The 23057-nt window shown below is 53.0% G+C and overlaps 1 protein-coding gene across 1 annotated transcript in view; it reads left to right on the forward strand.

Annotated features, from left to right (window-relative positions):
• LOC122368055 (insulin gene enhancer protein isl-1-like) overlaps nucleotides 1–18760 on the forward strand; it is a 44545-nt gene extending 25785 nt beyond the window's left edge. The window contains exons 4-6 of the mRNA XM_043341670.1: nucleotides 3824–4098; nucleotides 6474–6689; nucleotides 16444–18760. Of these exons, the coding sequence (XP_043197605.1) occupies nucleotides 3824–4098; nucleotides 6474–6689; nucleotides 16444–16635 (683 nt within the window). The 3' untranslated portion in view covers nucleotides 16636–18760. The remainder of the gene's footprint in view (nucleotides 1–3823; nucleotides 4099–6473; nucleotides 6690–16443) is intronic.
• The last annotated feature ends 4297 nt before the right edge of the window (nucleotides 18761–23057 follow it).

Consider the following 23057-nt stretch of genomic DNA (forward strand, 5'->3'; position numbering starts at 1 on the left):
CTGTCAAGATGCGTTAGATGTCGAAAGATTCAGGGTTCGGTGGTGACACAGCAGATGTCGAACCTACCGCAAGACAGAACGGCGCCAGATAGTGGAGTTTTCAGTCGAGTTGGGACCGATTATTTTGGTCCGTTCTATGTCAAGGTGGGACGAAAGCAGATGAAGAGATATTGTGTGCTTTTCACGTGTCTCGCAACTCGGGCTATTCACATCGAGGTGTGCGAAACCCTAGATACAAGCTCTTTCATTAATGCTCTTCGCAGATTCCAGGCTCGGAGGGGTCAAGTGAAGTTTATCAGGTCTGACAATGGGACGAATTTCACAGGCGCTGAGAGAGAGCTGAGAGAAGAAGTCCGTAAGCTGCGAGAGAAAAGCGTTCATGACTGCTTACTGAAAGAGGGGATCACGTGGAAGTTCACCCCTCCAGGTGCCTCATCGCAAGGAGGTATATGGGAGCGACAAGTTCGGAGCATCAGGAAAGTCCTGAATGCGCTCCTCAGGGAGCAGACGATGACTGACGAGTCGCTCCGCACGCTTCTATGCGAAGTGGAGGCTGTGCTCAACAGTAGACCTCTAACGACGGTATCAAGTGACCCAGCTGATCTGCAGCCTCTCACCCCCAACGACCTGCTACTACTGCGTGGTGGTCCGGTGCCAGACGGCATCTTCAGCGAGGGGGACAGCTGCTTTGGTCGAAGGTGGAAGCAGGTGCAATATCTCGCCGACCTGTTTTGGAAGCGTTGGGTAAAGGAATACCTGCCACTTCTTCAGCAGCGCCAGAAGTGGGTCAGAACACGGAAGAACCTCTCTGTTGGTGACGTTGTTTTGGTCGTTGACGTTAACAGCCCGCGATGTCGATGGCCTCTCGGACGCGTATTGGAGGTGTTTCCGGACAGCGAGGGTCTTGTGCGTTCCGCTATGGTGAAAACGGCAAGCAGCGTCTTGAAGAGGCCGATCTCGAAGTTAGTGTTTCTCATGTAGAATAAGTAATGTGACGCACATGGTGCGCACATGGGGGCGGGTGTAGGCGGCGCCGCTGCGGCGCGCGGTGGAACGGGGGTGCGGGCTCCCAGTCGTGCGCCGCTCCGCTCGAGCCGGCTCGCTCTTCTCTCTGCCCCGGTTGCCTCCCCGCTCTGCCTGCCTGGAGAGCCGGGACTACCTCCCCTCGGTTTGCGAGTAGCATCGCCCATGGTCCTAGAGGTGGACATTTTCGTATGGCTTTTACTCTGTTTGTACTTGATTTTGCTGTACTTTGTGTTTTTCCGTTGTATCATTTGTACTATGTTGATTGTCGTAAACGACCAATTTGAAATGTATCGCGTGATTATTTGATAGTTTGAATATTCGATGGCTCATTGTTCGTTGGCGTATTGTTAGAAGGCAATTTCTGCAATACTTCTCAGTACTCGTTTGTTGTGTGACGTGCCACCCGGCTCTATTCCCGGCCATAATTCTGGATCATTCGCGCTGATGGCGGCAGAGGCGGTCGTGTCGTGTCTGTGTTTGCGCGAGCGATGATATGGCGTCGGAGATGTGAGGCTGGCTTGGAAGGATGCCTCTGGATGTATGGACGTTAGCCGCGAAGCGACCCAGAAGGCACATTTGTCGCAACGACTGTTACTCTCGAGATCGTGTGGGCTATCCACTCAGCTCACTCGGTCCAATAAACGGTCCGTTAACCCTCGCCCGTAAACGGCGATCTGCCACCTTCGCCCATGCAGGGGGGGGGTTGGTGCGACCCCCCCCTTGGCGTTTGAAAACGGAGCGTCGTAGAGCTTAGCGGAAAAGACCAACGGATTGCTCTCGCCGAGATCTCGCGATTGGTGGTATATTTTTTGGTCCTAGGTCAACATTTGACCTACTTTTGACCGGTCAAAGGTCAAATTTTCGGAAAAATAGACTTTTTTCAACTTTCGGCGGCGATTGCGGCAAAACGGTGGGAGATATCGACTTGAAACCTTCACTATCGTGTTCCTTGATCAATTCTCTATCGTTTGGTATGTATTTCGTTTCCCTAGCTCTAAAAATGGCGCGTTGGGAGCGCCGGAAGTCGGCAAGGTCACAGTCGGCGGCAGAAATTTGAAAAATCAAAATTTAAATTTTTGAAATCTGATTGTATTTTTGGATTTGGGAGGTCCACTTGCTCCCTATAGAAGCTAATATTGTTGCATATTCCCATTGAGGTGACAAGAATTAGCAAAATAGTGGTTCGGGCGCTTTTCAAAAATAGTACTGGACGCTGTTCCTCTTGTGACGTCATAGCTCCGTGACCTGACCTGACCCGGTCAAGTTTCTTATACCATATGATAGCCAATACTTGCCCCAACATGCATGGGAAGTTTCATCACGATCCATCAACCGATCTCCGTACCACCGGCAGGAAACCTCGGGCGTTGGCACTCAGTTTGTGAAAATCCGGCCGGAGGCTGTTCCCTTTGTGACGTCATAACTCCGTGACCTGACATGACCCGGTCAAATTTTTTTTATCAAAAGATGCGCAAGGGTTGCCCCATAAGGTACCCAAAATTTGGCGGCGCTGCGCGCCGCCGTTTTTGCACTATTTCCGAAAAACCTCAGGGGGGGGGGTTGCACCAACCCCCCCCTACATGGGCGAGGGTTAAGACATACTGGATTTCGACACGCTGGGTCTGGAGATGCGGCTACAGTCATCAAACGTGTGGTTGAAAATGATTGATGGATCATGTATGTTGAACTGCAGGTGGCGTATAATTAAAGGGAATGGGATGTTTTGTTTGAGGAGAACAGTTGGATTAAAATTTTATTGTGGAGATATTCGGCACAAATAGGTTAAGTTCTTGCGATAACCATATATAATTAAAGATGCAATATTAAATTATAAACGTTAAATAATGATAAAAAGATTGAGCCAAAGCACCTAAGAGTTATACCTATTCATGGGCCTCTGTTAGTCACCTATTGATTGCATTTCCAGTAAACAATACATATCTTTTCCAAGCGGGTTACTGAAAAACCGAGCGACGAAGGAGCGAGGTTTTTCTGTAACACGCGAGGAAAAGATATCCGATCTTCCACGAGTGAGCCATGAGGAATCCTATATCTTTCTATGTTGAGGTTTATTCTTAATTAATAAGATATTATATTTAAATGCATTCATCTATGTAAAAATAGATTCAGAGTAGTTTGTTCTTATTTCATGAGTTTCATCCATAAACAACCATTAAAAATGTCGTTTGGTTATTGACCCATCATCACTTGAACTCTTGATTTTTCGCTATGAACCCTCGAGACCTTATCTTTGCATCTCAGAGGGATGCAGGTATAACAAATTCTTATCTTTGCATCTCAGAGGAGTGCGAGATAGAAATATCCCTGCACTGTGGACCCAATGGCAAATAAACCTCAACTAGAAAGATATCCTTATCTTCCACTCGGAGCCATGAAGAATCCTCTATGTCCGGCATCGATCAAGGCCATGAAAAGGAGCCATTATCCTAAAAAACACGTTTCGAGAAATGCCGAACTCACGAGCTAAATGGGATCAATATGCAGTTCTCATAGACCCCACGTGCCTGACAGAGCCAACGAGTTGTTTGTCCTACATGCCATCTTCTGCAATCTACATTCATCCATTCAACATATTTTGCTCTATATCCCGTTAATGCCGACAAATGCCCGCAAAGCATAGGTGCAAAGTGCAGATCATATATTCGCAGTGCCACAGACCTGGACCCGTGCCCGACCCCTTCTCTTTTAATCAAAACTTGGGTGCCTTATTCTAAGTTTCAGTAGGGATATATCACGAAATAGCATGTTACATGCCATGTTTCCTTTTCCTTCGCAGACTCTGGTGAAGAGAACGTCCAACCAAAGGCCGACAAGGAGCAGAAGAAGCGGGACGGCAAGACGACCCGCGTGCGGACTGTGCTCAACGAGAAGCAGCTGCACACGCTGCGCACCTGCTACAACGCCAACCCGCGGCCGGACGCGCTTATGAAGGAACAAATGGTCGAAATGACCGGACTCAGCCCTCGGGTCATCCGGGTCTGGTTCCAGAACAAGCGCTGCAAAGACAAGAAGCGGCAGATCTACCTTCGTCAGATGCAGGAAGCTAACAAGGTGGGTGGACGGGATAATCGGCAGGAAACAGGCGTTTCCGCGTTCTGTCTGTGAGGAGGGGCTTTCTTGGGGGTCACGGGGTAGAAAGCAACCGGTGGCCAGGCAGGTGGTCCACCTACCACAGGTACCCAATTCAGAATTCAGTATTTGTGTCTTCGGTAGGTGACGACTGACGAGTCAAGTCCGCCAGCTCCAAAAATGACCGGTCCTGTGGATCGAACGGTGGGAGACGGTCGGTGACGGAACGGAAACGGGACGGGACGGAGACAAAGAGGGTACGGAGACAGAGACAGAGAGGGGCATAGGAGCAGTTCGACAGTGACGATGGACGTAGACCAGATCCCGACGACTGCGTCAATGGCGGCGTCTTTGTTTCGCCATTGACGGATTTTCCTCGTGCCCTCCGTAGAAGGGGGATACCCAGGCTGACCAGTCTGGGTGAGGTCATGGGTGACCAGAAAAAAAGACAGCTCGATTAAAAATAACCACTTTGTTTGCTGGAACTTCTAACTACTTTATACGATCATGGAAAAATTAAAATTATTATTTATGCCAATGATGCTTGACATAATATGCAGAATCAATAGCCTATTGGGGCAGAACAAAGCAATTTTCATTCCTTGGATTGAGTTCCTTCCGCCTGCGCCGTCTAAAACGCTCCCGGTCCCAGTATATCCGGTGACAGCTCCTCCCGACACACTCAAACACGCACAGTCACACACGGACCACTCACGGGGAGACAAACACAGAGAGACGAGACGCCGCGGGATTCCACACTCTATCGACCCAGTGTCAATGGTACACGACTAATCTGCGACGGCGGTGCGCTGACACGTCATGGAGCCTACTCTGGGCCGCTGAGAGGACGGACGGAGCGTTGTCGGGCCGCGACTGCGAGACACGGGCGGAGGGCAGGTGGCGGCCGTTGCCGCCGCCGCCCGTCGCCGCCCGCCGCTGGCCGTGTTTTGCGAGCCCGCTCCCTCGCAGCCCCTCGAGACAGACGCGCCGGAAAAAGAGCACCACCAGCGAGCCAGGAGCGTGAAATGTGACAGCGAGCCGGTGGCCTGTCACAACTGCCGCCGCCGCGCCGTGGATGCCGCCGCCCAGCTGCAGCGCCACTTCTCAGGCCGCACGCGCCACGTCGGCGGCCGTCGGCAAAAACGGCGCATCGGCGGCCACCGGCGGCGCTTTTGCCGGCGGGTGCTAATCTTATCGGCGCCATGGCGACCTATCGCCGACTAATGTTAGTGTATGAAGTGGCGGCGGCGGCCTACCAAAGGCTCGTGCTCGGTGCCGGAGCGGTGCTATCGCGCGGCACGCTCGGAGCGGTGCAGTGACCGAGCGATGGTCAATATGGTCAGTATGGCCGACCAGGCGCCGCCGCTGATACCGGCCCGGCACTGCAGCGCTGCCGTCGGCCGCGGAGACTGAGCTCCACAGCCCACACATCGCAACATAATGATCCGTCACCACAGGCACAAAGTCACAGTCGCCACAGTCACCACAGTCGCTTGCTTCAGTTACCAAATTGTCTCCCCCACAACCATTGTGAATTTCAAATCACAACACCCGCGTGACAACACGGCATCCTCAGAGCGTCCAGCGCGGCCCACGAATCACGAGTAACGATCCACGCCCGGCTGGGCGCGGCCCACCGGCCGCCACCTGAGCCACATCAAAGGACCGCGCGGCGGCGCGCGGCGCCCTTTGGCCCGCGGCGGCGGTCGGGCGCCGCGGCTCCGTCCAGTGTCGCCGGCCGCTTCGGCGGGCTGGCGCCACCCGGCCCGCCGCTGATTGATTGATTTGACTGGCGGCATCGGAGGCCGCTGAGGGACGCCGCCGACCGGCACGGCACACCGCGGCCCGGGCATAATTAAGATGGTTGCATTCGGGTGGGTTTCTCCATGCGGTGCGACTGCAGTGGTGTGTGGTCCGCGTGGGACGACAAGAGGTCAGGGATTGTCCGGCTGGGTCGCCCGGACGGGTGACTGGGATTGCCAGTCGCCTGACCGATAGTTCGGTCGGTCTTGAAATTTGATTGGCCATTACGTAATTGCTTCTACGGCGCGATTGCACTGAGCGCGTTGAAATTTGAACATTGTATTTGAAAACATTTGGTAGATTCGTCAACCTTTTTAAGCTTTTTATAATTTTGCCACTTTTATTTTATTTGTTTCGCCTATTTATCGTTTTTTTATAATACATACTAATAAAATTTGGTGCCTTTTTATACTTTTCTTTGTAACCTGAACTGTAGCATCAAGGACTTAGATTAGGTACGTATGCCCTTGTCTAGTGTCTAACCCAGATGTCTGGGCGCGTTCTGACAAAGTCTCACATAGCGTTCTGACGAAGTGTCCCCGTCCCTCCCTTAGGACGGTCGCCGTCTGAGCAGCATGCTGCCCATCCAGGGGATCCACATGGTGGCCAGCTCGCCGGTCCGACACGACTCGGCCGCGCCTCTGGACCCGGCCGGCCTGGGCGGTGTGGACATCACCAGCTACCAGCCGCCCTGGAAGGCGCTGCACGAGTACGCCCTGCAGGGTGACATCGACCCGGGCACGCCGCAGTACCAGGCCCTCCTTAGTCAGGTGAGTACCAGTACCAGGCGCACCGCAGTGCGCGCTCCTCAGCCAGGTACTTATTCCAGTACTAATACCAGTACCAGTTCCAGTACCAGGCCCTACTCAGTCAGGTGAGTACCAGTACTATGTAGTACCAGTATCAGGCGCTCCTCAGCGTTTATTGTTGCCTTCACTGAGGTCTTCATCCTTCAATTCATCAACTAGCCTCATTAGGCCACGCAGCGCCGGGACTACCGAGCCGCTAGATGCTAGGTGATGACCAGGATGACGCGTCCGTCCACCTCTCGGTACGCTGCGTAGGCCGGGATGACGTGACCGGCGGCGGTGTCGCGGTGATGTCGAGACAGGTCCGGTGTCTGTCGTCCGACCGCCACCGCTGGTGGTCCGACCGGACGGGGGGAGGGGGAGGGGGGAGGGCAGTGGTCAGCGGCGGTGGGTGGCTGACACAGCGTTTGGGGATGTAGGGATCTATGACTAAGACGACTCAAATGACCCACGGCGAGGGATGAAAAGTATGCTGCGGTCTTTTCAGAGAGGGGCGAGAGAAAGCTTCACTTTCCAAATCGTAATTTCTGTTGAGTGTATTATACGAAACAATATGAGGAAAGCGATGTCTAAATAAGCCATGAAATTTAATTCCGTTTTTCCCACGACCATCAAAGATCCGCTCTTGCATTTTCTAGCGCTCTGTAGTGCGTTTTACACTTTCAAGGCATGGCCATCCGCTTCGTCGAAGCCGGACGTGAGTACTGAGACCACAGGACAGCCGCGGTAACTCGACCTCTCCCCGTCATCATCTTACTGCACCATGGCCGAAGTTCTCGGATGAAAGCGTGTGTCATATGACGGCTCCACTTCCAGCGTGCTTGCAGCCAGGTTTTAGTTCCTAACTTAGGTACTTGGTGACTCTTCCTGAATCCACGGGAATCCCTCGATCACGGAGGAACATGTCTGTCGCGCAGGTGCGACCGACTGGTCCGGTGATTAAAGTTCATTGCCGTGCGTCATTAGGAAATGGTGATAATTTTAGCACGGCCTCCCTGACGTGATGGCCGCGCTAAGCTCAAGAAGGACGCTCCGAGTGACGTCATCTGAAGGTGTTTTTGAAATAATTACGACCCGAAAGAATGAGCCTTGCGACATTGCCGATCTTGCTTTTATTTGGCAATCGAATAATTTTGAGTTGACATAAAAGTTACTCAAAATCTGTTTACCATTGTTTACCATCTGTTTACCATTGATGTTGCTGCGGTGCAGATACATTTTAATGCTCAACAAAACACAAAATTAGCTAAGTGCATCCGATTGCATATTTCTGCAACTCGATATTGGCATTTAGCTACCGCAGCTCATCTATCACTTCATGATATCGCCAGGATTCATCATGAATGACGGCGCCGCCACTATATGCGTCCTATTATGGTCATCTCTGTGGTGTCAGATGTATTCATGAGCAGGTTGCTGTCATATAACCGGTGTAGCGGCCGTCACGATCCGTACATGACCTCAGATCAATGGGCCGAGACCGCGCGCGCACCCGCCCGCCGGCTCATGTTCTACGTCTATATCCGTAAGGTCAAATCCACAATGGCGTTTAATCATGCGGACGCCCTACCGGTCGGCGAGCGGCGATAAGCTCTCATTATGTCCGGCTAGTATCTGGGGTCATTTGTCAAGTGGTGCTGTGCTTTGACAGCTGCCGGGCCCGCAACGACGGCTCACGGCGCGCAGCCAGAAAAACGCGCCGCAATTTGTCGACCGCGCCGCGTTCGGCGACGGCTGCGATGATGGCGGCGATACGGTCACCGGCGGCCTCCCCCCCGTCCTCTCTGCCCCCCCCCCCCCGCCGGCGGTGGCGGCTGCAGGTAGGACCGCCGCCGCCGCCGCCGCCGCCGCTGCCGCCGCCGCCTCCTCCTCGCCGGAATGATTGATGTTGAGACGCGCCATTGCTATGCTCGGCGCGCGCGCGCCGCGCTTCGATCGGGCTCGTTTTTTTGCAATGGACACCGGAGCCGACCGGCCTCTTCCTGGCGACCCGGGGCGGTCGCGTTTGTTTGCGAGGGGGCGTAGGTGGGCGGCAGGCAGGGCGACGCCCGGTGTCGGCCCGATGATCGGCTCGGCTCTGCCCCGTATCGGACCCGATCGCGTCCCGACTGCCGCCCGGCCGGCGCCGCTCGGCCGACCGGCCGGCCCACCGGCCAATATCACCTAATGACTTCTTTACGCGGCCGGTACCACTCACAAACAGCGTCTATCGGCCGCTCTGATCAGATCGAGGCATCGGCCGGCCGGCGACCGGGTCCGCCGCCGCCGCCGCCTGTCCTTCACAACTGTGAGGAGAGGATGCCCTGTCCTTCAGATTGGCCTGCTCTGTCCTAACAGGCCGCGATGTTAGGTAATTCCTTTTTATTGCCTGGGAAGAAGAGCTATTGAGAAGTTTGACTGATCGGAAGTTATGGTATGAGAAGTTATGGTATTGAGTGATACCATAACTTCTATCTCCCTTCAATGACTGTCCAACTACCCGGCCTATAATCCCGTCCCAATCCAAGAATTTTGCGTCGCTCGTCTGAACTGTGTTTGGTCTCCTCTCCCCCTTTCTGTCTTCCTTCCCCTCCCCCTACCTGTCCTCCCTGTTCCTCGCCGCGATGGGTGCTCTATTTGCCTCCTCTCCGCTGTCTGTCCTCCCTCCCCTCCCCCCGCCTCCCGTGGCCCCCGCCCAGGCAGTCGCCGGGTGCGCTGTTTGTGGAACAGGCTGCTCAGTCGAGTTAAAAGCCACTTTGTGGTGTTTATTGACTCGGGGTGGCCGGTCACACCTGCCAGGAGGCTGAGGCGCGCTGACAGCGTGACGTCAGAGACCCGTGCCGCGGGTGGCACGGCCCGTGCCCCGGCCCGTGTTCCGTGCCGAGGCCTGGGAACGGAGCAGGGCGCCTGGCGACCGGACAGGTCTATTGGCAGCGACACGCGCCGTTGGACGGGATTACAGCGACAAAACATCCGGCACTGCCGCCAAATACCGGCCGGGCCAGGCGAGACTGCAGCGCCGAGCAGACAATGGGACAGACCTCGACGCATTCAAAACTAGACTGCAGCTTTATATCGGCACCGTCCTGACGGCTGACGGTGAGCTCGGCCGGCGTTTAGCTGACCGGATCTGACTATTATCGCTAACCAAATCGCGACCGGTGACGCGGAATAAAAAATATGTGCGGTTCGTCGCGAACACATGCAGGAGCGCTGAATATTCTCTCATGCCTTATTGATTGAGGTCGGGCATGCGTCGTTTTGTTTGGGAAGACCTCATCCTCGGGGTGGTCAGCCCAAGTCATGCCTGGAGACGGACACCTAACATAGGCTGGACAGAGGCCAGAACAAGCTCAGTACATGCTTAAGGAGGTTCGGTACACGTTCTCACAGCGCTTATCCAGTCCTTATACGGGGCAGTCGGGATTCCGTGTGGGCTGAATGCTATCCAAACACACTGTCAGTGCAGGGTCAGGGTGGACAAATACCAACTCTGTCGCCCGCGCGGCCACTGGCGACTTCCAATGCATCCCACCGCCGAGATACGCCCACATCGTATTTCATTAAACAAATCACTGCGGCCAATCTGATGAACCGTGCCCGTGCTTGCAGACCATGCCTGGTGGCTGGGGCACAGTGCAGTGCGCATTTTCAACTGCAGCTGTGACAGTGAACCCCGCAGGTCACCAATCATTTCCAGTCACAAGTCCAAAAGTACCCAGTCCTCACAGTCCGCAGTCCCAGTCACCTGTCCTCACAATTTATTTACCGTGCCTTTCGAGTCCCATGGCTGGAATCGGCTCTGCCCAGTTTCTAAGCGGCGAGCCCTCCCTCGCTCTGGGACCGGGTCGGCACCGAACACCCCCGGCCTCCCCAGCGCGTCCTTGCCATGTCTGTGTGCTGTGACAGACTGACGGACGGCAGAACAGGCGGCTTTGGCGGCCGGGCCGGCGCGGCGGCGGAGCTGGCGGCGGCGGCGGCGGCGGTGGTGGCGGCGGCGGCGGCGGCGGTGGCGGTGGTGGGGATAGGTTCGGTGTACAGAGAGGGACTGGCGGCGGCTCCGGTGACAGTGAGAAAAAAAAAGAAAAGGGACAGGACAGCGTAGATGGCCCAGATCAGTTTAAAGGCCACAAGGAAGTCGGGTTATTGAAGCGCTGGAGGGAATAGTCAAGTCAGCTCGAGAGGTGGCAGAGGCCAGGAGGATCAGGTCAGAAGTAAGAGACAGGGTAGGTGGGACAATGGTGGAGGCAGTAAGGGGTCCAGGTTAGTTGCGGAGGCGGAGGCGCGCCTGAGTCGCTGTCGGCCGTTCAGCGTGACAGTCCGTCGAGGCGGCGCTCCCCGGACCAAGCCGCGCTGCCTGTCACATAAATATTAATGTGGACCGGCGCGGCGGCCGCGGAGCGCCGCCACGGTTTACGGGGCCCAGCCGAGCGGGCCGGCCGCGCCCTGGCTGCCCACCGACCGTGACACACGACCGACACCCCGTCTGACACTGGCGACACCGCCGTGACAGCGCGGCGCCGCCGGCGACGGTCCGCAGCGGCGCCGCGCCGCGCCACACGCGGAGGCGGCCGGCAAGGGCCCGGCCCCGGCGCTCTCCGGCGCGGCGGCTTCCCCAGCACAGCCGGGGGCGGCGCACGACCTGGCCTTCCCGGCACGGCCCGGCGGCCTTCCTGACGTGTCCTGCCGTCTTGGTGAGCCAGTGTGACGTCTCCCGAGTTGAAAGCTCAGCCGACGTCCCTGCTTACACGCTACTGACCAGCCCGACACTCCATGTGGGAGGGAAGAACACATGTCGACGTGAGCCGACCACAGCCATGAACAGAGATGTTGATAAGGCTGACTTCGTCTTGCATGACCGCTTCTTGCACGTTCATGTGACGGAACCCCAGATCAAAGCCCGCTTTCAGTCAGGGTTTCAGCCACGAGTGGCTCTGGCATTGAGACTTGACCTTGGCCCTGACAACTAGCCTTGACTGTGATAATGACAATGCCTCCAGTGTACGAAATCAGCTTCGAGTTTCGACTTTGGTCAGCATTTCTTAGGGCCATCGCGGTCATGAAGCGCACATAAAACAGCAAAGCCTTTGCGACTTGCGCCTATCACTCAGTCCAGTTTCATCCAATCCTGTTCGTTTTTCCTTCGTGTGTATATCTATGTTGAAACTTCTAGATAGTCTCTTCACCTGTTTGTGCAAAGCAAAGTTCCTTGCCTGTCTGACTTCCGTATGACTTCCCTTGGCAACAGTTTGTGAGAACCTCAGTGTCCTTTAATTCGTGCCCCGTCCTGCAATTCTTTTAGTAAGGTCAGTAGTATTCAAAGCGTAACTATATTTTGCGCCATTTATATTCGTTTATCCCTCTTTTCCGATTTCACTTAACCCGCCTATAATGGTCTGTATGCTGGTGGTGATGACCTCACATAGTGCAATAGTGACCCTAGTAGTGACCCTTGTTGTAACCCAAGTTGCGACCCCGGATGACCTCTTATGTCAGCCTCGCTGACCTATGTAGCAATGACCCCGACCAACCAGCCTACTGTGACCTGGTGGACCCAGTGGCCAGCAGTATAGCTCCCGATGACCCATTAGTGACCTCGACTGACCCCGACTGACCCCGGCTCTGACCGGACGGTGACGTCAGCCGGCGGACGGCGTCATCCGAGGCGGCTGCAGTGGCGCGCCGTCCGGCGGCGGGCCGCCTTTGATGCGGCCGTGGCGGCGCCGGCCGGCCCGATCTGACGGCCCGATAGCGGCCTCGTGGCGGCCGGCTGCACCCTGGCCTGCATAGGAGCCGCCGCCGCGCGCAGAGCGCCCCGGCCGCCATGTTTTGTGGGGCGGGGGGCACGAGGGTGACCTGGGGATAGGAAGAGGGAGGGGAGAGAGGGGATGGTGGAAGAGGGGAGGGTGCCATTTACCAAAGCAGGGCTAAAGGCCACCTGGATGCTACATCACATGCCACATAATAATGACCCCGGTTCACCATTGCACCCCATGCTGCACACTGCACAGTGCACTTATCTCGACATCAGTGTCAAATATAATTCAGCTCATGTAACTCCTGGTCCTGAGTCCCGACAATCGCGGTGGTCCGAGCACTGTGCTGCCGCGAATGGGTCAGCCGACGGACAGGTCAGGGCGGCTGGCGGCGTCCTTTGGTTCGCGCTGCAAGCCGACTGGTGTCGTGTGAGCTGCTGGTCGTGCACTTCTGGTCCGTTCCGACCACCCCCGCTGGCCGCCCCCGCCGGCCGCCCCCGCCCTCACCCGGAGCCGCTCGTCGCGCCCGCCCTGTCCACGGTCACCCGACCCATTGGCTTTCTCGGGGCGCACCGCCGGCGCCGGCGCCGCATTAGACCGGCCCACAAAAAGTCGATGGCCTGGACAAAAACGTCGCCGCCCGGTCGCCGCCGTCTTCGACAGCCTGCACGCGCCGAGCTCTTTCCCACGTGAAGTGGAGCTGGCCGGCGCCGTCGGCGGCGGCAGCGACGGCGCGTGTCTGGCATTCTTCACTGTCGCGTCGGCGCCGGCCGGACCGCCGTGCATCAGCTGCGGCCGCTCGGCTGGCCAGTGTTTGTGTTGCCGATAGGTGCCATCCATCGCGGCGTGCCATTCTCTCCTGGCACGCCATCGGCGCCGCTCGCAAACCATCTAAATCACACGGCTTCTTTCAGAGCCGCCTCGGCCGCGGCGCGAAAAACAGCCACAAAACCACTCATTTGCGAACATCAGTCATACATTGCTACAGATTGCTGTATACGGTGGCTAAGTGGCTAATTTATCTGTGGTGACGGCCGACCGGCTCGCCCGGCCCGTGTACGTAAACACAAACAGTGCCGTACGCCGGCGGGCTTTTAGCTCGTGTAAGCAGACAGGCGGCGGCTGAGTGACGGCAATAACTCAGCAGAAAACAGACCGAGCGCGGGCAGCGGCCGGCCTGGATGGGCGCGCCGCCGCCCGCATACCGCCCCGCCAACGCGCCCGGCCCGTGCAGTTGCTGGCTGGCCAGCCGCCCAGGCCCCAGCTGCCCAGCTGGTCAGTAGACCAGCAGCGCGTGCGGGTCAGTTGCTGAGCTGGTCACTGGCCAGTGGTCACCTGCTGACTGCTGTGATGGTCAGCTGACCAGCCGCTGATGTTATTCATGGGCCTGCTAGTAAAATGGTATTCAGCCGAGCTGCTGAGCTGGCCATTCATTCAGTTACTGAGCCGATCAGCCACCCAAAAAGGTGACAGACATCCTTTCCTGGGCCGCTCCAAACCTAAAAGTGTTTGCTTCTTAGCATGCGATTAAATGCATTTTGTTTTTAGTGGTGTTCGCATACGTCTTCAGAAAATTTAATTTCAAGCAATGATACATACCGGCGCCCTGATGGGGGCGGTGTTTGAACACCCCCCCCCCCCTTGTGGTTTTTCGCGAATATCTCAAAAACGGCGGCGCGGAGCGCCGCCGTTTTTGGTACACCTTATCATACATCAATTCTACACATGTTGTGAAAATTTCAGACCAAGGTCATTCAAGGTCAGGTCACCAGTTCACTTGAAGTGACCTCACCTCATAAAAAGTTTCAATGTCTGTCATAGCTACACCGAGGGACCGATCGCTTTGAAACTTTCAGCGATTGCTAAGAGCAATAGCATGTACAAAATGTATATCTCAGAATTTTGATATCGATGACCTAAGGTCAGGTCAATTTTGCGACCTCCCCATTATAAGTCAATGGGAGAAAATTGAAATGCGCCTCTTTTGGACAAAAGACATTATAAACACTCCCAAACACCGAATTACAAGTGGTTTAGACACACTGAACATGAAAATGGTGTCCGTGACCCTTGTTTATGCCCTGAGGTCATCTTAGGTCAGGAATGGTATCTAACAGTTTTTCGCAAATAACTTTTGATAGAGGCATGCTAGAGCGATGAAAACGCCTTAGATGTGTTCAGCTCGACGATACGGATCGACTGATATGCAACATGACCCTTTCCGGTCAGGTCATGACCTTGACCTGAGGTCATGACCTTGACCTGAGGTCAAATTTTCAAGTTGACCTTTCAAGGTCAACTTATAGTTCATTCGATGCGTCTTGACGAGAGGAACACAATGCCGGTAAAAGTAAGCTCGTACAAGGCTTGGGTCAAAAGTTATTGCAGAAAAACTGTTCCCGAAAAAATCAGCTATTTTTGCAGTTTTTGCCCCCTGCAGGCAAAACCGTTGACGTTAGGTCAAATCTGAGAGAATTACTCAGAAAGGGCTTTAATAGGGCTATCGAATGCGCTTTTCCGCGGCGCTGTAGCTCTATTGGTTCTCGAGTTATGCGTTGGCTTCTTGGAAATTTTCGACATTCGACCTGGAAATCGGCGAAATTTTGCCTTCAATGACCTCTGGTGACCTGACCTTTGACCTGACCAAAAAATTGACCGAAGTGATTTCGTCATTATTTTTGACGCTCTTTCGAACGCCGCCTTCCGCGTATCGCTACGTGGCCCAGGAGCCGAGTTACAAGGGGGGGGGGTGTTCAAACACCCCCCCCCCCAGCAGGGCGTGGAAATCCAGGACCCCCAGCCGGGCGCGGGTTAAAATGAATGAATGGTTCATCTTCTAAAACACAAAAATAGTCTACCCTCGCCGATCAAACGGTTATTGCCCCAACAGGGACATATAGGTGCGTGTGAGGCTGCGTTTTGGGCCGCCACCCCTCTGTCGCCCAGGAAGTTTGGTGGTCGGAGGTAATCCCTGGTCCGGATACACTACCTGTTGACGTCGACCCACAGCCGGCGGCGAGGACTGCGTCCTGACCGAGGCGGGGGCGGGGGCGGCGCTCTATTGATTTTAACACCTGTAATTAGTGCGGGGTCCGGCGCGGCGACAGCGGCCGCCCGTCGCCGCCCTGAGCTATTACCGCTATTAGTTGGGCCGTTAGCGCCCGTATCGGTCCCCGGGAGGCGGCCCGCGCCCCGAGGCACACTCCGCCGTCCCTTCAAATAGCCCCGGCCGTGCGGATGAGTGACGACAGTCCGGTCAACATGAGCCATTTTAATTCTACCCGTAATGAAGGCGTCAGAAAGCTGTCCGACACGGGCTAGACGGCGAATTATTGATGACGGTAGCCACTTGTGGAATAAGGAGGCGTTAATAATAAAGCTAGGTGGTGACGGATGGGCGGCGTCGCTCAGCTAATTGCGAGTGCTGCTGATTAAAGCGGAATCGGTATTGTACGTGACGGTAATCCAGCGGCTGGCGTGAAAATGACGCCGTCATTCTATCATGGATGACCGGCCACTGGCACGTGCGGCCTCAACGCAATGGGAGCGTTGCATGACCCCCAGAAGATAGGTACGCGACAGCGAGGAAGGTGAATGACCGCGTAACAAAGTCGATAAGGTGTCATACCCAATAATGGGATGCGGTATCCATGATTGTTGGGAGGTTGTGTGTTATAAATACTGCATAAATTTATACGTCGTTGCCTGATGCAATATGGCATGATGGGCTTCCTTCACCTAATTTCTGACGATAGCTAATGAACTAGTGAAATCGACATTGTTCGTGAAGGTATTCAAGAGACCAGACACGCTGCCTGTTACATCGTTGTAATTGGCTGTTTATTTGTTTACTTTTTGCGTTGCCATGCAGATATTCTGCCTTGTTGATCCACTTTAGATCCGTAATGACCACGCTATTGACATGCATATTATCTCTAATTGTCCTTCATACTGTAACGTTTTGTCCCTTCCGTTCTCAGATGCACGGTTTCGGCGCCGAGCCGCTGCCGCTGGCGCCCCCGGGCGGTGACCCCGGCTGCCTGAGCCGGAGCGACGCGCAGCTCCACCCGCCGCCGCCGGCGCCGCCCGTCAAGTACGAGGCTGACGTCGGCTCCGACTCGTACGTCTCCTACCTGGAGAGCGACGACAGCCTGCACACGTCCAGCCCATGAGGGCGGCTCGGCGCCCGCCCCCGCCCCCGCCCCCGGTCGGCGGCCGGCGCCGGGCCCAGCCGCCAGTGAGGTGGGCCGCCCGCGCCGGGCTCAGTAGAACGGACAAGGTGCGGCGGTCCGCCACCCACTCGACTGGGCAGTACCGCGGTCGGCGCGACCACTCTCGCTGTGATTTGACGCCCATACACCGGAGCGCGTTCAGACTAGCTTCTCGATGCTCGCGGCCTTTACACACCAATGTCCGTCTTTTTCGCATTATTGCGGTTTAGGGGACCAAACAAACGGAGCCAGCCTGCAGGACGGTGCCACCACAGCTGGCCCAGATGACGATTGACGAGCCTCATGTCCAACCACTCAGTGTTTGTCTATTTCGTCATGGCTGATTCAAGAACCTCTGAAACTGATCTGGCTAGGGCGTGTGGCCTCTGGCCAGTTCGGGGTGGGGCAGTAGTGTTTAACTGGCCGCGTGGTGCCGCTGAGTGATGGCCAGCTGATGTCACTGATGTGAGCCGCCGACAGTGTCAGGCTGATGTGACCCAGAAACAGGCTAGGTTGGTCTCTGGTCAGAGCTACAACGGTTGAACTGGTCAGAAAATAATCAAATTAAACTGTTACAATTTGAGAATTTTGTAACACCATTTCAATTATTGCGTGGTCATTCAATACGGTATTTGTTAACTTCAAAATTTATCCTCTTGGTCGGGCTGCAATCTCATATCAAAGGTCACAAAACACCAAACTTCGTTCCATTAAAAAATATGGTTTTCGAAAGGCATCGAAAGACAAACAATACCACTAGTTAAATACATCATAATATACACATTTAGTATGATTCACAGACGGAATTCTTTAAGCGTTTTAAAAAGTGACGAACTTAAATTACATTTTCTCTGTCGGTATTACACTGATGCTCTGACCTGGCGATATGAGTTAGCTGACCTGGGCTCATCAGTAGGTCACAATGTGCAGTGAAAACTAAACATTGCACTTACCCACAGAGGTGCGCTCGCGGCACCCCAGAGTGGCTCCTTTCACATGACACAGGCTTCTGGAGTCTGTATCTAAGGCCGTCCCTGGTTCTCTGGCTCTGTAACCGAGGGGTAACCATAGCAGTAACCAAACTGTAACCGAGCGGCAGGTGAACCACCGGCCTACTCTGAGGTTCGTTCTGTTGTGACTGGTTCCGTAACTGAGCGGTAAGCCGTGTCATTATAACTAGCCGGTAACCAGCTGGATACTCTATAACCGTCCGGTAACCCTGAACACCCTCTAACCAGCCTGTAAGTCGGGACAGGCGAACCACTAAGCTACTGACTTCTACTGATGACCGGTTTCGTATCGTCCAAAATAACTATGGGTGCATTGGGCTGAGTTGAACTTGCTTGTTGACCTCGACTTGTCTTTCGTTTCACCAGTTCGTCTGCTTTACTGTTTATGAAGTGAGTGTTTTCTTTGTGTATCGTTAGTTGTTCTTGTGTCATTATTTTTCAGTGATGAAAAATGATTTATTTCTGTAGTTTTTATGTGTGTGATGCCAGTTTCATTTTTGTTGAAAGCGTTGCCACTGTATGGTGACTTACTTGGCCTCACACACTTGGAATATTTCAACACAAAGTATTTCATAAGTATATGGCAGGCATGGGCCTACCAATGGTCAACGCTTTACAGTTGACAGTGCAATCATCGGATGGCGCCAGGAGACGTCGGTACCTCCATCTCGTGTTGGGTCAACTGTGTACAGGGATGCTAACGTATAATGTGCTTGTGCGCGTGTGCTCTTGTACTCGTTTGAGTGTCGTCGTCTCAATTCGCGCTCGATGTGTCCGTTTGTGTGCGTTCTCTGCGTGTGCGCGCGCCTGGTTTCTGGTGGTGACCGGCCGTGGTGCAGCCGGGCTCTGCCGCGGTGGTACGGCCGGGCATTGCGCCCGGGGCGGGCTGACCGGTCACCGCACAGCGGACACGTGCCATGACACGGGCGGTGTTTTTGCCATGTGATTGTTTTTGCAGCGGTTGTATGTAGATATGATGTTGGTGGGCGGTGCCGTCGACCGCGGTAGTGTCGCCCCACAATGCGTCGTTCCTCACGTGTATAGCCCCTGTAGCCGTCATACAAGTCAATACTGAGTACCGAGTTGTTTACTGGGGATGCCACGGACCTGTGGCTGAGGGACGACAGACGGGGAGGCGGGGGTGGCCGGTCACTGCACTCGTCAGCCGCGCTCCGCCAATGCCAGCAGTCATAACTGACAGTGCTAGGAACCAGCGGCGCTTCCGCCTCGCCGGCAGCAGGCCCTTTTATGGACACAGACCAGTGACTCAGCACTCCCCCGCTCGCCCACAGAGAGTTTGCTTTATCGTACGCGGCTCCAGGCGGAGCAGATGTTTATTCGCGGGGTTTGGTGGAAGCACTGAAAGTTGAAACAGTCATGAATGTCATGCGATCTATTCACCAACACCTATATCGATATGCAACACGCAACCGATTTATTTTATCACAAATCCAGTGAGATTATATAAAATAATTAAATACTGATTGTGCCAAAATTTAGTAAATATCTGATGTGCCTCGACTGAAATGCCATCATTTGAGTGGATGTTGTTGCATGTTTAAATAATTAGGAATAAACTGTATTCAATGCATCGTTTACCAAAAACGAAAAATTGACTGAAAGGAATTCAATGGTGTTCATTTCAAGCTCTAGAGACAAGCGAGTCGACATATAAAAGCCCCGGTGCCTTTCGGTATAGGACGAGGGACTGGCTAGGACGAGTGACCGAAGGGCTGGGACGGTGACCCTAGACCCGAGGGCTGGGAAAAGAGACCGGCGGCCTGGGACGAGGGACCGACATGTTGGGACGCAGTACCGATAAGCTAGAACGAGAGATCCGAGGACTGGGACGAGAGGCTTGGACTGGGACGAGGAATCATTGAGCTGGGACGAGGGACCGGCGAGCTGGACGAGGAACTGTGCTATAACGAGGAACTCGCGGCATGGGACGAAGGACGGGCCGTTGAGACGAGAAGAAAACATCAGCACTGGCTGCATCAACCCACGTCCCTGGCCAGGCGAAGGTAAATTCGGGACCGCCTGGCCTATTTCCGTACCCAAGATCGCCTGTGGGGTTGGATCCGACTTCCTGTTATCTCCAGAACCTATGGTCTTATCGAGCCGTGAGAGGCGGCTTTTGCAAGTTTTCCACGAGACCTCCTTAGGACATTCTTAACCATCTGTGCAAATTTGGTGACTCTAGGTGAATATTAAGGGAGATTGGGTGGCATAAATGTAAAATTTCGCCGGGCCCGGGGGTAACTCCAACCACCGCGGAGCACGGGGGTGACAATATTTACCCCCCCCCCCCCCGTCTAACTCCGTAAATATAGGAGCTATGGAAACAAAAAATGGTACCTACTAAGCGAAAGGCCTCTAGTTCTACAATTCTTAAGCACCTAAAAGAAATTGACGTCAGGATATCAATTTCATGGTCAGAGGTCAAGGTCAAAGGCAAAAACCCGTCACATGTGTAGTGATCTCAAACTAAGTGTTCCAGAGGACGGTAGGATGCATACCTACAGCAGAAAAAAAACGGATGGAAAACGAAAGAAGAGAATCTGAAAAATCCGTTAATGTGCTTAAACCTTTAGGTCAAGGTCAAGGTCATGCCTAAAATTTACCTCAAACTTCGTACTTTTTCGTACACCTTGTACAGTTATTTTGCAAAAAGATTAAAAATATTTTGAAGGCTATCAGGCGCCTATTTGTGGTTTATGTTACGAAACAAGGCTGCCCCAAGGTCAAGGTTGGGCAAGAGTATCCTTGCTAGAGGCTTATCACTTATTCAAGTCAGTCATAATAATTCAGACCTTTTTGCTATCCTGACGCTCTAAATGGCTCCTTGAGCAAAATAGATGCCATATTCGTGATCAGCGGCTACCAATTCATCATGTATGATTCCTTTTATGTGTCAGGATCAGCCAAAGGCCATTCAAGGTCGCATTTATGTGTCGCATGAACCTACCTCAGGTTTTTCACAAATATCTCCACCGGTTTGGTACAACTGTTCATACATCTTTTACGAACATGTGAAAAATTCAGACCCAATAGTTCAAGGTCAGGTCATCAGGTCACGTCAAGTGACCTCACCGAAGAAAAAGTTCAAAGGCTCGTTGAAGCTACAACGACTGAACGATCACTTTGAAACTTTCAGCGATTGGTAAGAGTAACAGTATGTATAAGATGTGTATCTCGGAATTTTGATATTTGTGACCTCAGGTCAGGTAAATTTTGCGACATCTCCCTTATCCCGCGACCCGTTGGGGGAGAGGGGCAAAGGGCTCCCCTCTGTGTTTTTTTTCGCAGATAACTCAAAAACGGCTGCGAATTTCGACTTTAAACTTTCAGTACCTCTTTGGACATCAATTTTACACAACGCCTTAAAAAATTATGCCCCAGGTCATATCAGGTCACGAGCTATAGAGGCCAAACTGAGGTCATGTTCGGCGATTTTTCGTCAAAAAGTTGTTCACGGAGAAAATCGCAGAAAATAAGAGTTTCAAGCTACAGACGAAAAAATTCGACCATATGTATAGAAAAGCATGGCAAACAAAATGGCTATCTCGAAATTTCAAAAATAGAAAATCTCTAGATCTAGGGATTTTCTAAAATTTAGATTCCTTGCGTTATTTTTTGAAATTTGGGGAAATTTTAAAAAACGGAATATATGTCAGAGAACCCCTTACGGGTCTTACACATGCTAAAAATTAACTTAATATCTCTAAAGTTGCCAGAGATATAGCCATTTGCTGACTGAAAAAGTAGCTACTGTTCTTATGACGTTACAATATTTTCGGTATTTGTGATTGAAATCAGTCATGAGTGTAATATTTATGATACTTATCATTGTTATCATCCTCTTCCTGACTGAATATGATCTTTTATGTGAATAAAGTCACTTTTACGTAAAAAAGTGTTTTTCGTTGTAAACCGGTACAAGTTGACCGGTTTAAGTTATTTGACCTTCTTGTGACGTCATAGGTTTAAGAAAATGGTCAAAGAGGTTTCTGTGGCTGCGTATATATGACATGTCTTCATAAATACTCGAATATTCACAAGTTAACATGCCTTTCCTTACGATTCACGAAAGTGTTTTCTGATTGCACGAGGCTGATTTCCGTTGTGACGTCACAGGTCATCATCCATTCAGGTGACTATCCGCATGCCAGAGCTGTAATATACATCATATTCAGACTCATTTCGGAAACCTATATTTCATTTTTATGACCGACTTCTCGTCATTGTAAATTAGACTAATTTGACCTTGTTTGAGCTCCCTGGGACGTCACAGGTCAAATATCAAGGCCATCGATCTCCTATCTTGTGCATCTCGATGAGCTCTTTCGAATGCCGTTTGAATTTTCCCATCCGGTAATTGGTTCCGGAGATACGATGGGGGCCCTTTGCCCCCCCCCCCCCCCCCCCAACAAGACGTGGAACCTGACAGACCTCAACGGCGCGCGGGCTTTAAGTCAACGGGCTTTTAAGTTAGACCTTAAAAGCGCGGACTTTTAAGTCAGACCTCAACGGCGCGCGCCTTTCGGAACCCGACCTGAACTGGCATGACATTGACCTAAAATTAAAGTTTCTACAACTAGGACCAGGATGCAGAATGACCACTACCATCAAAATAAACATAAAAGTTCATCCCTAAAGAGGTATCACTACCCTGGTCGATTGTTGTCTCAAAGTGACCTTTTGTGGCCAGACCTTCACCTTGACCTGTACTAAATATGACACTTATGCTCACAGAGTATTTTCAAAAAGCCTTTTGAGGTGACTTTGACCGAGTTCATTGGGCAGAAATAACAAATTCCGCTGTCCATAAGCCTCGTTGTGCAGCCCATACCCTAAAATTTCACCTTTGACCCGAAGGCTGACCTCAATTTTAAAATCTTGAGAGTGCTTTGGAAAAAAGACTCGTAAAGAGCTTTCAAATGCCGCATCGCGAGGCTGGATACGACCAACGCTTCTCGAGAAAACAGGTGGAGTTAGGACCCACTTGGGGTGTCGTGGGTATGGAAATAGCCCAGGCGGTGTTGGGTTAAAAGTTCGTAAGTTCATGCGCTCACCTGAATACACATTACACAACATCGCATATCATTCGATTCGGCTGATATCCCGCGACCGCCTGAGCGGTCGGATCCGATCCCTCCTCCGTTTTTCTTGAATAACTCATGAACCGCTTACGCTATCAACTTGAAACTTAACCCTCGCACGACCAGGCCATTTCTCATAACACGAACGACCAGGGGGGGGGGGGTTGTTACGACCCCCCCCTGGCGTTTCGAAACGGAAGGTCGTAGAGCTTAGCGGAAAAAACCAACGGATTGCTCTCAACGAGAACTCGCGATTGGTGGTATATTTTTT

The sequence above is a fragment of the Amphibalanus amphitrite genome, unplaced genomic scaffold, assembly GCF_019059575.1.
Source record: "Amphibalanus amphitrite isolate SeventyFive unplaced genomic scaffold, NRLGWU_Aamphi_draft 000919F_arrow, whole genome shotgun sequence".
Classification (NCBI taxonomy): Eukaryota; Metazoa; Arthropoda; class Thecostraca; order Balanomorpha; family Balanidae; genus Amphibalanus; species Amphibalanus amphitrite.